Source organism: Schistocerca gregaria, chromosome 3 (assembly GCF_023897955.1).
Source record: "Schistocerca gregaria isolate iqSchGreg1 chromosome 3, iqSchGreg1.2, whole genome shotgun sequence".
NCBI lineage: Eukaryota > Metazoa > Arthropoda > Insecta > Orthoptera > Acrididae > Schistocerca > Schistocerca gregaria.
Window position 1 is genome coordinate 340,868,837 of NC_064922.1, and position 17,343 is coordinate 340,886,179.

At 38.6% G+C, this 17,343-nt stretch overlaps 1 protein-coding gene across 4 annotated transcripts in view; it reads left to right on the plus strand.

Annotated features, from left to right (window-relative positions):
- LOC126354098 (phosphatidylinositol 4,5-bisphosphate 3-kinase catalytic subunit delta isoform) overlaps positions 1-17,343 on the plus strand; it is a 203,085-nt gene that overhangs the window by 10,720 nt on the left and 175,022 nt on the right. For all 4 annotated transcript variants that reach the window (XM_050003486.1, XM_050003487.1, XM_050003488.1 and 1 more), the window contains 2 exons: positions 1,383-1,612; positions 6,410-6,656. In XM_050003486.1, the coding sequence (XP_049859443.1) occupies positions 1,383-1,612; positions 6,410-6,656 (477 nt within the window). The remainder of the gene's footprint in view (positions 1-1,382; positions 1,613-6,409; positions 6,657-17,343) is intronic.

Consider the following 17,343-nt stretch of genomic DNA (forward strand, 5'->3'; position numbering starts at 1 on the left):
GCCATAATGTCAGTAGAGCTAATGTAGCCTGTCAATCAGTCTGCATATGACACAGGTTGATGTGATAACTTCTGAGTTTAAAAGCCAGTTACATGTCATTGTTTTTTTTATTACTTATTGTGTTCATTAAAGTTGATACCTAGTTGATTATTTAAGTGTGAGAATTTTCCAGAAAGTAATACATCTTTCTCCTGAAAAACTTAAAAAACAGGTATTTTTGAATAAATAAATTTCTAACTACATATTTTTGTTCTTAGTTACCATCCAAATTCAATAACTTGTTATACTGTGTGATGAATTTCTGTACACTGCTTCAAATAGCGCTGCTCAAGGTTGTTGAGTAAGAGAGTAATTACTTTTCTAAGAAATTAAAATGTGAAAATGTGTACCTCGCAATACCTAGTTTAATGTTGTAAAAATGTGATACTGCAAAAACTGGTTGTATCCTGGAGAATGCAACCAGCAATTGAAATGCCAGATTATAGATACTTTTTTGAGAGATTGTCGACAGGTTGTAGGCTTTGAGGAGGAGGGGAGAATAAAGCCATCTGAACATTACTGTGATTTGGAACTGAGCTATAACTGAATAAATCGTATATGATTATTACTGATTAAAGTCAGTAAACAATAATACTATACGATTATTGCTGTGGCTCTTCCACCTGTGGTGGATATTAAGTTCTTCCGAAGATGGTGAAAGTTTATAAGAAATTTGTTCATTTATTTTCTATGATTAAGTAATGTAATGTACGGGATGTACGGCTGCATGGGAAAATGATGATTGCAGTACAGCAGAAGGTAGGATGCATAAATTGACATTTAATACTAAGTTATAAAAGGAGATAAACTTTACATTTGAACAAAAAGGCCAAATAAAATAAGAAAAGACTAAAATGCCGTACAGGAGAGAGTGAGTTACTCAAGACCTGTTTCTAAAGAAGTGTGAAAGTTAGCAGCATGTAATGTAGTGCAGGCTGTAGAGTAATGTTTTCTGATAAGCTATTGATATTTGTAGACCCTACAGGGAATGGAGATCTTATGCTTCTAGACAATTAAGTAAGGTATCGCTTAATGCTGGATAGTGTGTGCTGTTCTGTATCTCCTTTGAGATGTAGCATCATATTCTCTCACAGAAAAATATAGCAGCAAAATCTCACTTAAATTTTGAAGATTAATGTTTTTTGTAACACTTCATACTATCTCCGCAGATATACTGAATATTATTCAATGATTAACTAAGTGTTTTGTTTTTAGTGCAGTAATTGTAAAGATTAAATTTTGCCACTTTTTAATTAGTATACTTCCATTTTATGTAACTACATTGTTGATAAAGTTTTTGTATGTTTTGATCTTCCAATAATGTCCATTATGTTTTCTCACAGGGCTTCATGAGTTTGATTCTTTAAAAAATTCTGAAGTGAATGATTTTCGTTGGAGGATGAAAAATCTTGGAGATGAAATAGCGCAAAGTCGACAAAACATGTCATGGTTAGATAAAATGAATTATCAGTATCCTCCAAGGCTTTCAGCATCTCCTGTTCCTCCTCCAAATGTGAGCTGCCGCTTGAGAGAAGGCAACTTTGTGCTTGTAACAAGATTTGAGAATACAGAGGTAAAATTAATGCTAAACACCATAGATGTTGACACAAGTAGTTTTAATAATATTTTGCTTCAGGTATAATTATATAAATGCAGTCTGAACAGAACCCATAGCATTGTGCTTTATATATAACAGCCAATAAATTGTTCAAATCCAATCTGTTTTGATAAAAACCAGGCGGTATGACTAATTTTATGAGGAAAATAGTATATTTAGATGTGATGTTTGAAATTTTCCCGGTGTACTGATTGTTCCATGAAAACACGGGAGAATTGCCTAAGTCAGTAACATCTTGCCACGATATTTCGGCAAGTGGCAAGATGTTACTGACTTACGGCAGTTCTCCCGTGTTTTTATGGAACAATATATTTAGAGTTTACAGACAAATTTTAACAAAAAAGTGTATAGATTGCTTCTTGTCTGAAAATGAGTGCTCAAGAAGGGAATACACAAGCTCAGTAATATGATGCAAATTGTGGAGAGGCCTGCAGCAACTTAAAAATGAAGAAGGAAAATAGGTGTTACGAAGTGGTGGAAAAAAATGTGCATCATTCACATCCCATTCTTGAAGCAATCTAATGTAGACAGTACAAATTATTATTGATGATTGTTTTATGGGCAGAAGGCCATGGTCCGAGACATAGTTCTCTGCCTAACCTTTCATCTTCCAATGCAGGTGACATCATCAGAAGATTTAACAACTCAGAAGGCAACTGTAGTCTAAACCAGTCTCAGCAAGCTGAATTGTTTATATGTATCAATGCAATAGTTGCTTTGCAATGTCATCAGACCGCTGCCTGAGATCATGGAGGTGCTACGACTTATGCTGTGGAGCTTGTAGTGAGAAAGAGTTGGTGTTGTTTGTTTTATTTAACATGAGCATTAAAGTCCAAAACACGCCTAATTTCAGTCCTCCTCCTTTTCTATTAATGTTGTGTCTGTGCTTTCGAATGTCTGTGGCCTCTTAGTAAAGGATTGATTAGATCTTGTTAACGAAAAAAAGAAAAATTGGTGGTTCCCTGGCCCCAGTGCATGATCTAATACTTTTGATTTATCTGTCTTGCCCAGCCAACTGTTACTCTTGTGTTCCTTAAGTCAGGCATTAATGCTTCTTTTTCTAGTTCCCATGTAACTTGAGTGCAAGTGCAAGGGGTATTATGTACTCCTGCTGTGGCAAGTGGCGGGTATATGTTCTTTGCAGTATTAAAATATTTGCTCACTTTTGTAGTTGGTTGAAACACTGTGTCAATACTGTGTTTTCTGAGTATTCTGCTGATGTGATCTTCGACATTTTTTGCAAATGGAAGGAAGTCTGTCTCTTTATATGGTTAGAATATGATAGAGGGAAACATTCCACGTGGGAAAAATATATCTAAAAACAAAGATGATGTGACTTACCAAACAAAAGCACTGGCAGGTTGATAGACACACAAACAAACACAAACACACACACAAAATTCAAGCTTTTGCAACCAACGGTTGCTTCATCAGGAAAGAGGGAAGGAGAGGGAAAGACGAAAGGATGGGGGTTTTAAGGGAGAGGGTAAGGAGTTATTCCAATCCCGGGAGTGGAAAGACGTACCTTAGGGGGGGGAAAAAGGACAGGTATACACTCTTGGGCGGGCGCGCGGGCACGCGCGCGCACACACACACACACACACACACACACACACACACACACACACACACACACAGACACACACACATATTTCCATCCACACATACACAGACACAAGCAGACATTTGTAAAGGCAAAGAGTTTGGGCAGAGATGTCAGTCGAGGCGGAAGTACAGAGGCAAAGATGTTGTCGAAAGAAAGGTGAGGTATGAGCGGCGGCAACTTGAAATTAGCGGAGGTTGAGGCCTGGCGGATAACGAGAGAGATAGGATATACTGAAGGGCAAGTTCCCATCTCCAGAGTTCTGACAGGTTGGTGTTAGTGGGAAGTATCCAGATAACCCGGACAGTGTAACACTGTGCCAAGATGTGCTGGCCGTGCACCAAGGCTTGTTTAGCCACAGGGTGATCCTCATTACCAACAAACACTGTCTGCCTGTGTCCATTCATGCGAATGGACAGTTTGTTGCTGGTCATTCCCACATAAAAAGCTTCACAGTGTTGGTAAAGCACGTGGGTGCTTTCACACGTGGCTCTGCCTTTGATTGTGTACACCTTCTTGGATTACAGGACTGGAGTAGGTGGTGGTGGGAGGGTACATGGGACAGGTTTTACACCAGGGGCGGTTACAAGAGTAGGAGCCAGAGGGTAGGGAAGGTGGTTTGGGGATTTGATAGGGATGAACTAAGAGGTTACGAAGGTTAGGTGGATGGCGGAAAGACACTCTTGGTGGAGTGGGGAGGATTTGATGAAGAATGGATCTCATTTTAGGGCAGGATTTGAGGAAGTCATATCCGTGCTGGAGAGCCACATTCAAGAGTCTGATCCAGTCTCGGAAAGTATCCTGTCACAAGTGGGGCACTTTTGCGATTCTTCTGTGGGAGGTTCTGGGTTTGAGGGTATGAGGAAGTGGTTCTGGTTATTTGCTTCTGTACCAGGTCGGGAGGGTAGTTGAGGGATGCGAAAGCACTGAACCATTACACCAACAACCTGAAAAAAGCTTTCGCATCCCGCAACTACTCTCCCGATCTGGTACAGAAACAAATAACCAGAGTCACTTCCTCATCCCCTCAAACACAGAACCTCTCACAGAAGAACCCCAAAAGTGCCCCACTTGTGACAGAACACTTTCCGTGACTGGATCAGACTCTGAATGTGGCTCTCCAGCAGGGATACGACTTCCTCTAATCCTGCCCTGAAATGAGATCCATCCTTCATCAAATCCTCCAAATCCTCCCCACTCCACCTAGAGTGTCTTTCTGCCATCCACCTCACCTTCGTAACCTCTTAGTTCATCCCTATCAAATCCCCAAACCACCTTCCCTACCCTCTGGCTCCTACCCTTGTAACCGCCCCCAGAGTAAAACCTGTCCCATGCACCCTCCCACACCACCTACTCCAGTCCTGTAACTCGGAAGGTGTACGCGATCAAAGGCAGAGCCACGTGTGAAAGCACCCACGTGATTTACCAACTGACCTGCCTACACTGTGAAGCTTTCTATGTGGGAATGACCAGCAACAAACTGTCCATTCACATGAATGGACACAGGCAGACAGTGTTTGTTGGTAATGAGGATCACCGTATGGCTAAACACGCCTTGGTGCACAGCCAGTACATCTTGGCACAGTGTTACACCGTCCGGGTTATCTGGATACTTCCCACTAGTACCAAACTGTCAGAACTCCGGAGATGGGAACTTGCCCTTCAGTATATCCTCTCTTCTCGTTACCTGCCAGGCCTCAACCTCCGCTAATTTCAAGGTGCCGCCGCTCATACCTCACCTTTCTTTCAACAATATCTTTGCCTCTGTACTTCCGCCTCGACTGCGCGCGTGTGTATACCGGTCCTTCCCCCCCCCCCCCCCCCCCCCCAAGGTAAGTCTTTCCGCTCCCGGGATTGGAATGACTCCTTACCCTCTCCCTTAAAATCCACATACATCCTTTCGTCTTTCCCTCTCCTTCCCTCTTTCCTGAAGAAGCAACCGTTGGTTGCGAAAGCTTGAATTTTGTGTGTGTGTTTGTGTGTATCAACCTGCCAGCGCTTTCGTTTGGTAAGTCACATCATCTTTTGTTTTTAGATATTTCTTTATATGGTTATTTTTCTTTAGAAGCTGTTGACCTGTAGGATTAAAATTATGCATGTTTTGGTCCTTAGTGGTAAATAAAACAAATATCACCAACTCCCCCCCCCCCCCCCCCCCCCCAAAAAAAAAAAGCTCCACAACATATGCCAATGTGACTCCATGATCTTAGGCAGCAGTCTGATGATGTCATGAAGCAGCTGTCGCATGGATACATATAAATAGTGTTGCTTACTGATTTTGTTTGAGATTGTAACTGCTTTCTGAGTCATTTAAGCCTCTTTTGATGTTCCCAGCATTGGAAGACAAAAGGTTAGACAGAGAATTAGGTCTTTGACCATGGCTTCAAGCTCATAAAACAAATATCAGCAATAAAGCAGATACTGGCCAGGAAAGCCTGCATTCTATGAGTACAAAGTATGGTGTAAATTTCTGCTAGGTTTCTTGGTTTTCTATGTATACATTCTTTGTTCATCGTAATACCAAGTTTGCTGGTACTGTTCCATCTGAAGAAACTTGTGATCCAGAGTCTTGAGTTTAGGAAATCTCTTATATATCTGATCATGATTTTCTTATTGATTTGTGAATAAATTTATTGTCTTAACAACATTCATCTACAGAATGAGTTTTTGTAGTTGATTTGAATTTTTGAAGTTTTTTGGGCAGTCAGTTTCTCCATCTCAACATAACGTCATACTTTTTGAAGGACTCTGAAAAAATTGGGAGAGATCTTATTTAATCACGCAGGAATGAAAATTCAATAAATAGGTGGCAGTTTTGTTTAACTGTTTTCACATAAAATGCTGTATATTGCTTTTATCGGTAGTTACGGGCTGTTTCTGCTTTATTGGTAAAACCTGCATCTCGTAATTTACAAACAATGATGACACCAGTTAAGTCACATCGGTAAGCCAAAGGAAGTGAAGGGCCGCAGAGTACAGTTGCTTTAGTATCAGAAAGAGAAATGGGTAGATAGCATGTTTTTATAGATTAATTTTGCTTTTCTCACACTGGCTAGTTAGATATGAACTAGTGCTATGCCCATGTGTTTGATATTTTCATTGTGTGTTATAGGAATATATTTTTTATGTAATGTTGAATAATTTTTCAGACATCTTTTACTTTCAATATTCCATACACTATGACTCCGCACAAGTTGCTGGTGACTGTTCTGAACAAGAAAGCCATCACACTCAATTCACGAGGTGAACATCCATCAGACTTTGTGCTCAAAGTTTGTGGACAGGAGGAGTATTTGGTTGGTGATTATCCAATCATTCAGTTCCTGTATGTTCAAGAGGCTTTAGCGGCAGATCTTACACCAACACTTGTTGTGGTTTCAGTCAACAGTGTTCCAGGTAATTGATTCATTTCTAATAACTGTGTTTTACTTACAAGGAGAGGTCCCCAACAATGGGATCAATTGTTTGAAACAACCTACACAGTGATGTAGGTTAAGGTCCAAGGAATCATATCCTGCACCAAGCGCTCTGGTAGGCACTCGTTAGTGAGTCGTCAGTGGAGGGGGGCATTCGTCTTCGTGTAGCATAATAATTAAGGTACTGACTTCAAAAGCACAAGATAGTAGGTTCGAATCTTGCGAGGTACTTTTTTTTTAAACTTTTATCGAAAATATTTTGATCACTGTTCATTTTAATCAAAGCTTTAACTTCTTCAGTCACACTTTTTTTTTCTTCCTATCATTCTTTCTCCACTTGGAATCTTTGTGCATGTGGATTTAAGTATTTTAATATATCTGTTATAATCTTTAAACATTTCAAAATGCTGATTGCTCTGGTAAAAAACAAAAGGTGACATAATCTATTTATATTGACAGTGGGTTGACATTAAGAATGATTTTGCATTAAAAGATATACGTCAGTTTGGATGGCGATCATCATACAAACATTTGAAACAAATTCTTATTGCACTATGGACAAAATAATGTGGATGAGGATTTAAACGAAATCAGGGTTTATCAGTAAAACAAAATTAGAATAAAACAAGGAACAGAAATAATGAACGTGATAACATGAACAAAAATGTAGGCTGATAAAATGGAAGTAATTAAATTGAAGTTACTACATAGCAATAATCAAAATCATGCAAACAAGGATTCAACATGGAAAAAGACTGATAGAGAGAAAAATGAAAGCAAGTGATGTATTTCATATAATGACTAATATGATGTGACAAAGGAATATAAAAAATTACACTTAATCCAATTAATTGAATAAGAATAATGATCAAAGTAATTCTGATAAAGATTTAAAAATAAAAAATTCCAAGATTCAGACCCACATCTTTTTGCGTGTGAAGTCAGTATCTTACCCATTATGCTATGTAACCAGTCTGTGGATTCCTACTATTTTTAAAGCTATAGAGCATGATGTGAATCTTGGTATTTTTTCGTTAATTACTTGCAAATGAGGGCTCACCAGGGTGACTGCTGCAGTGTGCAATTTCTTGGACCTTAATCTACGTTAGCATGTAAATTATTTCAAAAAGTAAATCCCACCACTGGGAACCTCTCTTTCTTAGATTGTTATGCTGTAAGTAATGAGCAATATTAGGTAATATATTTAAAAACACAAGTTATTGTAATGGTTTGGAGAGGCTCAGTGGTGTTACCCATATTGTTGTGGTGTGTAAGCAATCACATATAACTTTAGGTAATATGGTGCCATTTTCTGACAAACGAAGGATATAATGGCTTTGTGAAACCCTTCTCAGCCTAACCAGTGCAAGCATCCAGTCAATATGGGGGTTCAGCGTCAGAGTGATAAGTGGACTCATTCTGCCAAGTTCTTTGTAAATTTGGATCAGTATTTTAATCACTGAAATAACATCACAAGAGACCTGAAAATTTTTTATTTGTTCTAAATGCAAATATAGATGCAGCTTCTGTCTCAAAATGTGAAATTACCTATCAATTACCTATCAATTGTCTCCATCTGAACTGTTTTATCAGAGGCGGTTTAAAAAACTTTATTTTCTCCATGTCACCTTGAATCTTAGGACAAAGAAAAGCATACATTTGTCTTCTAACTAAAGTTGAAAAGTTGAACACTTTATGTGGCAATTTTAGGCGACAGATGTTTTGAAATACTGGTGTGGGTTGAGCCTGAACTACCTCATTAACGACTTCAGCAAGCACTTGCACAGTAGCCATTACTGAATGCTTTGTGTTGTGGATTGATCATTGCTTTCATTTAACTAATTAATGGAAAATCTCATATAAAGATGTGAAACAATTACTAACAAAGAGATAGAGGGGCTGGCCAGTACTTACCTCAGCTCAGTACAGCCGATAGAAACACAAAAAACAACCGAAAATTTAAGCTCCTAGCTTTCGGAATAAATGTTCCTTCATCAGGGAGGAGAGAGGGGAAAGAAAGGGAAGAAGGGAAAGTGGATTTAGTTACTCACAACCCAGGTTATGAAGCAACAGGGAAAGGAAAACAGGGAAGGTAGCAAGGATGGAGGCATGGTTGTCCACTTCCATTGTTGTACCACTTCCTAGAACGCCTCAAATCCATTCCCACTCCTCTCCCACCTGAAACCTTTCTTGTCACCATAGATGCTACATCCCTTTACACAAACATCCCACGCACCCATGGTCTCTCTGCCCTTGAGCACTACCTCTCCCAACGCCCACCCGAAGATCTTCCAAAAACCTCGTTCCTTATCACACTTACCAACTTCATCCTCACCCATAATTACTTCACTTTTGAAGGCCAGACCTACAAACAAATCAGGGGAACTGCCATGGGAACCAGGATGGCTCCATCCTATGCCAACCTCTTCATGGGCCGCATGGAGGAGGCTTTCCTGAAGACCCAACAGCTGCTTCCCCTGGCCTGGTATAGGTTTATAGATGACATCTTTGTGGTCTGGACTCATGGTGAAGAAACACTCCTTAATTTTCTCCATAACCTCAACTCCTTTTCGAATCTGAATTTCACCTGGTCCTTCTCCAAAACCAAAGCCACCTTCCTGGATGTTGACCTTCATCTTGTTGAAGCTCACATCCACACCTCTGTCCATATCAAACCCACCAACAAACAACAGTACCTTCACTTTGATAGCTGCCATCCATTCCACATCAAACGCTCCCTTCCCTACAGCCTAGGTATTCGTGGCAAACGTATCTGCTCCAGTGACGAATCCCTCAACAATTACACCAATAACCTGACCAGTGCTTTCCTCTCCCGCAACTATCCTGCAGACCTTGTCCACAAACAGATCTCCCGAGCAGGACAACCATGCCTCCATCCTTGCTACCTTCCCTGTTTTCCTTTCCCTGTTGCTTCATAACCTGGGTTGTGAGTAACTAAATCCACTTTCCCTTCTTCCCTTTCTTTCCCCTCTCTCCTCCCTGATGAAGGAACATTTATTCCGAAAGCTAGGAGCTTAAATTTTCGGTTGTTTTTTGTGTTTCTATCGGCTGTACTGAGCTTAGGTAAGCATTGCTTTCATTTCTTATTTTTAAGTTAGTGGAGTTACTTTTCTTTTTCATCACCGAGTTCAGTTATGGCTCACGCAACAATAGAAGTGGTTGGAAATCCATACGACCATATGTCAGTTCTGCTTTCACAGAATCTCAGAACATGAGTGTAGGCTGGCTGCCCTGTGAGAGAGAGGTGGGGCTTGTTCCCCTCATTGCTCCTCACCCATCTGGTGGTCATAATTCTAGTTTGATTATGCTCGTGGCTGACTATCAGTGTATAGTGTCCACACTCTGTACTGTAGTGACTGGAAACAAAACCTGTCAACATATTTCGACTGTGCTGAAAGTGTACACCTAACATGTGACTAGAGTTGTTTTTGATTTTATTTCTATGCTGAGTGTCTTATTCGTCTAGCTATAGTGTTGTCACGTGAAGGTTACATTGCTATGAAAGCCCACGAAAAGTTGAAATAAATATTCTGCATGTTTTGTAATTATAAAATATCGTGGGAAAAGAAAAATAGCATTGAGAAACGCCTTAAGTCAGAGCAGCACTCCTTTAACTTGTGGGAAAATGCTGCTGACTCTCAGAGAGATGATTTGTTGAAAGTTTAATTAGATCCAAAAGAAGTAAGTAAACAAAGATAATTTTGGATAGAATTGTTTAAGTTTTTGGAAATGCTAACATTCCTACGTATTTCAAAAGACTTGTAATTCATCTTCAGACACATGGCATTACAACTTATAAATTTATATGTCAAATCATTTACAAATACAAAAATTTAGATGCAAATATTGCCAAAAGTAGATGCTTTATTTTCAGGCCCTATATGTCACATACTCTTCAACCCATGAAGTTTCATTTCTTTTTCCTCCTTCCCTTCTGTATGCTTCACTGTTTTTGTCAGGCATAGAGCAGATGGCAATAACTAGACATGACATCTTTGAGGATGTCCATACTGAAATTTTTGTCAGTGACTATGAGGCAGTTGTAGCAACAACGGTTGCTAAAGTACAAAAGGCATCCATTACAAGTACGTAGAGTTATATATTTAGTAAGTTTGATCAAGAGGCAATTGTAATGAGGAATGGTGAATGAAACACATTTGTTCATCAAGAGGGTAATGAGGGATGTCTTCAGTGACTGCTGTAGCAGAAACTTACCAAAAGATTGCTCAGAAAGCAAGAAATGTGGTCAAATGTAAAGATGTTGCACCAAAGAATGTGTTCAGACCCTTCTGAATGACACTGGAATTGAAACTGAGGATGACAAAGCAAAAACAGAAATACTGAACTCTGTTTTCTAGTGTTCCTTTACTAAGGAAGATACAGATGTACTGTTCCAGGGTACTTCATGATACGCCATTGCAAAACAGAGTAAGTAATGTGGATATTAATGCTAGTGGTGTTGAGAAACGGCTAAAATCAAACACGGCTGATGGTATCCCTGTCAGCTCGTATACAAAATTTGCAGCTCAGTTTGCTACTGTTTTAACAAAATCATACTGCATATCCCTTGAATAAAAAACTGTGGCCAGTGATTGGAAAACAAGCACAAGTCATACCTGTCTACAAGAAGCAAAATGGAAGTGATCCACAGAACTACCATCCAATCTCAGCGACATCCATCTATCGTAAAATCCTACAGTATATTCCAAGCTCAGACATAATGAGATATTTCAAACAGAAATACCTCATCTATGCAAACCAGCATTAGTCCCAGAAACATCAATCATGTGAAATCCAGCTTGTGCTTTTCTCACTTGACATCCTAAAAGTTGTAGATCAAGAAAATCAAGCAGATGCAATATTTTTTACCTTCTGAAAAGCATTTAACACAGGACTACAAAGATGTTTATTGACCAAAGTATGATTTGTGACTAGGATGGGGATTTATAGGTAGCTAGGACACAGAATGTTATCTTGGAAGCAGAGCTTCTGAAAGAAGTGGAAGTAATCTCGGTGTGCCCCAGGGAAATGTGTTGGGATAAGACCCATGCTGTTCACAATATATATGAATAGCTTTTCAGATATGGTGGTGATGTTACCTGTAGTCAATTATTGCCTGAAGGAAGCTACAGAAATAGTTGGTAAAATCGTGATAAGGTTTCAGAGTGGAGCAGAGATTGGCACCTTGCTTCACAAAACAAACAAATGTTGTACCCTGTGACTACAATATCAGTGATTCACAATTGGAATCACTCATCTCATACAAAGACCTCGGTATACCAGTTTGTAGGGGTATGAAGGGGAATGATCACTTATGCCCAGTTGGGATAGTTGATATAGTACTGAATCAGCAGCATTTTAGAGTTCAGTAATTATTGAATCCATTTTATTACCACGATCCATAGCTTGCAAGATGTCATGGGAGGAAAGCACAAGATGGGTTTTGCATAACAGGTGTTTATGTAGTCTGTGCTGGTTGGTGTGGAGGTGGTCATTCTATTTGAGATACCGCATTACCTTTGAACTTAGAACATATTCCAAGATCCTGCAACAAATGTTGGATAGTAGTTTTGTGGATTATTTCTGCTGCTCTTCTTGTAAAGGGGTGTGAACTGTGCTTTCTTCCAATCACAGAGCGGAGTTTTTTGTCCAAGGGAATAACAGTGTATTACGGTTAAGAGAGAGGTTGATTCAATTGAAAATTTTGTGTACATTCTGTCAGTGATTCCATGTGAAACTTTATTCAATTTTAGCTGTTTCTAAATGCCACTTACATTTATGTCTATACTGCTCAATTTTGCAGAAGTGCCAGAGGTGGTACTCTGTGATCTTCCTTTGTAAAGAAACATTTGAAAAGAGAGTTCATCATTTCTGCTTTTGAATTGCTGTCCTCAATTTCAGTTCTACATCTGCATCTACATCCATTCTGTGCAAGTCAATGTTAAAGAACAAGGTTAGAGGTACTTTCTACTGTACCAGCTGTTAGGGCTTCTCCCTGTTCTATTCACATATGGAGTGTGGGAAGAATGACGGTTTAGACACTTCAGAGCACACTATAATTAATCTGACATTGTTCTCATGATCCCTATAGAAGTAACACAGGAGGTTATGATATATACCTAGAGTCAACATTTAAAAGTGGTTCTTTAATCTCTGCAAGAAGGATGTGATCGTCTTTTAGAATGGGTCACATGAGTGATTTGTGGGCAATCTCTTTTGTGAGACTGAATGCGTTTTCCTAGTATTCTATCAATAATCCCAAGTCTGCCATGAGCCTTACCTATGATTGGGTCTATGTGATCCTTCCATTTCATATACCAGGTGTATACGATCCAGGAAAAACCCGGGAATTTTTTCATTCAGGAGAAAACTGGAAAAAACCCGGGAATTGTTTAGAATTCCGGGAATTTTTCATTGTTTCAGTTTTCAGTTAAATTTTTGTGATTTTGACTGATAAGAACTAATACTCTAACAAAGAATATTGCTGTATCCTGCTATTGCGGAATAATACTGCAGCATCAAAACATGAATGAGAGGGCAAAAAAACGAAAATAAAACTTAAGTTGCAAAGGAAATGCGCCATATATAACAACAAAACACAGTGCTCATACAAGCGTCTGCCAACAGCAAAGCTTTAGGAAGACTATGCAATGCTTCATAACAAATTGCCTCTGATGAGCGTGATGTGACAACTGTTTAAATTAGATTCGTTTGAGCATTTGTGGGCGGGCTCTCACGCATTCACAGTTGAGTCTTCTATGAGTAGTACCTTCTTTCGCTTCTGGTTATGGAAGTATGGCTGGGCGCCACTACTTAGTATTGCACCAGTTCGGAAATATAGTAAATCTGGCACTGATGCCGAGAGCAGTCTGAGCTGTGGTGGAGAGATGAGTCGTATCCACATGAACTGTGTTTAAGTTCAGTGATTTTGTTGTTTCTTCTTTGTTTATTGTTCTCACGTTAAATGATAACAAACAGATTTTTGCGACCGGGAGTTACCAAATGAATTAAAATATGTTCGCATATTCCGGAAGGCTAAAATACATTATTAGTTTTTGATTTTATTTCCACCTTCCTGACAGTGAAGCATTAATCGCCTTGCAGAATAATGAAGTTATTTTTGTCGGTTTGCTAAAGAGATTTGGCTTTCATTACTCTTTTCTGCTTTATTTGAAACGAAATGTTTAATTTCACACTATTAGCTAGTTCGCTGCATTTCAAGTGCATGTATGTCGTCATGCCATAATAAAGAACCTAATATGAGATAATACAGTACTGATAGTCCCAGAAAATTTACATATGAATCTGGACATATGAATTTGCGTTTTAAACCGAATTATGCACTTTTGTATGGTTAACGAAATTCTGATTCTCTTGAAGTATCCTCTGTTGTCTTCTTTCTTTTATGACATAATGTAAGATCTTTTAATTTTTTACACGTACGAACATACAAGCTTCCTGTGTCATCGTAGAAGCATAAGCACGGTGACGTCTATTATCGGGCGCTCTCTTCCAACTGCTGAAATGAACCTATTTCTAACAGCTCACAGGAAAATATTGCGAATGGTGGTTTGAAAAGTGTTACATTCAAACCAAATATCCTTTTACGCAAGATGAACTATGTGCGAGAATGTACGATGAATTTCTTAAATAACAAAGCGTTTGACTCTCATTTAAAAATCAACTCTTTGAGGACAACCATTTAGAAGAATTTTGAGCCCAGAAGATCAGACATTTACGTCGTTATTAAAAATGTTACTGGAACATTTGTGTGATGTATCTTGAAGTGTAACACGCGCAAAAAAGATCAACATTATATGTGGAAGCTTAGCTTCTCTTCCAGCATATTAATCTTCGAACCAATATTACATGTGAATGCTATGTATATTAATTTAAACCGGAAATATGCAGCGTACATGTTGCTGCACGTCAAAGGTCTTTTCAAAACGTGTTTTTCCCCCCTGAGTTTTGTTTTCGAAAGTGCGGGGAAATTCTGCGACGGTATATAAAGCTATAAACACTCAAAGAATCGATGAGTTTTACAGTGCCGAGGAAGAGTATACTGACACTTAACATGGAAAAAGTGTATTTTCACCCGGGAGAAAGTGTATTTTTAACGGGGAAATCCGGGAATTTTGTTTCTTTGTCCACATATACACCCTGTATACCTACAGATAGTTAAACCAGGCTTTATGAGTTGACTGGTTCCAGCTTTGACTAATTGACACTGTGGTCATAGGATCATACTTCTTTGTATTGCAGCAAGCATAATTTTACATTGAGTATTTAAAGCAAGCTACCAGTTGTTACACCACTGTGCAATCCTACCAAAATCCGACAAATTGTTGTGCATCTTATTTCAAACAATACTTTGTTATAGATAACTGAATCATCTGTGAAAAGTCAGAGGTTATTGTTAATATTATCTGTGGTTCATTAATACGCAATAGGAAGAGCAAAGATACCAACACACTTTTGTGTCCTCCCTACCAAAAAGTCCTTAATCCAGTCACAAATTCCACTCGATATCCCATTTGATTCTACTTTTGATAATAAGCAAAGATGTACTGAGTCAAATGCTTTTCGGAAATTGAGATATACTGCATCTACCTAACTGCTTTTATCCATGAGTTTCAGGATGTCATGTGAGAAATGTGCAAGTTGGGTTTCACATGATCAATGTTTTTGGAATTCATGCTGGCTGGCATGGAGGAAGTAATTTTTGTTTGAGATACGTCATTACATTTGAACTCAGAATATGTTCTAAGAGTCCACAACAAATAGACATTGAAGATATTGGATGGTGGTTTTGTGGATCGCTTGTGCTACCCTTCTTGTAAAAGGGTGTAACATGAGGATTTTTTCCAGCTACTGGACTTGTTTTTTTTTTGTTTGAGGGATCTACGGTAAGCTGTAGTTAAGAGGAGAGTTCCTGCATCATCCACAAGTGTCTGTGCACTGACTTTGGTGCCACTGTCAGCCTCATCTGTTCGATACACTTCTTTGGGTGGTATACTAATAGGTCGCATTCTATGACAGCTATCATTATTCAGAGTGAATGGAGTATCACCAATGCAAGTATGACGTCAAGAACAGGTGAGGGACATCATTCATTCCAGTAATGAGTTAATTCAGGTATTGCAATATTGGATATATATTAGGAATATTGCAATTTGTTTTGCCTATGGTAAGTGATTCATAAAAATTATTATGATTGCGAAAAAAGCAACTGATATATAACAAGTTTATAGGAAGGCTGAAATATATAGTCTGCCGTTGGGCTTTAATGTTGCGAAAAAAAATTGTGACAATATTAGTAGCTGCCATCAGAAAGAAACTGAAAAATGGGAAGGAATTTTTATTTATTTATTTATTGTTCCGTGGGACCAAATCAAGGAGAAGTCTCCATGGAACGAGTAATACATGAAATTATAACACGATATTAGAAACAGATAAAATGAAATATAAAAAAACATTCAGGTGACAAGTCGTAAGTTTAAATAAAGAAAATCAACAATGTAACACTGGAATTTGCTTAATTTTTTAGCTCTTCCAGGAACTTCTCGACAGAATAGAAGGAGTGAGCCATGAGGAAACTCTTCGGTTTGGACTTAAAAAAGAGTTTGGGCTACTGCTAAGATTTTTGAGTTCTTGTGGTAGCTTATTGAAAATGGATGCAGCAGAATACTGCACTCCTTTCTGCACAGGATTCAAGGAAGTGCATTCCATATGCAAATTGGATTTCTGCCTAGTATTAACTGACTGAAAGCTGCTAACTCTTGGGAATAGGCTAATATTGCTAACAACAAACGACATTAAAGAAAATATATACTGTGAGGGCAATGTCAGAATTCCCAGACTATTGAATAGGGGTCAACAAGAGGTTCTCGAACTTACACTACATATAGCTCAAACAGCCCATTTTTGAGCCAAAAATAGCCTGTTTGAATCTGAAGAATTAGCCCAAAAAATAATACCATATGACATAAGCGTATGAAAATATGCGAAGTAGACTACTTTTCGTGTTGAAGTGTCACTTGTTTCAGATACTGTTCTTATGGTAAATAAAGCAGCATTTAGTTTCTGAACAAAATCCTGCACATGGGCTTTCCACAACAGCTTACTAACTATCCAAACGCCTAGTAACTTGTATAATATGCCCATCCAGTCTGATCAAAATATCGGTTCTTGTTGAATTGTGAGTTAAAAACTGTAAAAACTGAGTCTTACTGTGATTTAGCATCAAATTATTTTCCACAAGCCACGAATTTATTTCATGAACTACATTATTTGATACTGTTTCAATATTACACACCAGATCCTTCACTATCAAGCTGGTGTCATCAGCAAACAGAAATATTTTTGAATCACCTGTAATACTAGAAGGCATATCATTTATATAAATAAGAAACAGCAGTGGCCCCAGCACCGACCCTTGGGGAACGCCCCACTTAACAGTGCTCCATTGGGATTGAACATCACTACCACTCTCAATATTGCGGAGAATTATCTTCTGCTTTCTGTTCTTAAAGTAAGAGGCGAACCAATTGTAAGCTACTCCACTCACTCCATAGTGGTCCAACTTCTGCAGTAATATTTTGTGGTCAACACAGTCAAAAGCCTTCGTTAAATCAAAGAAAACACTT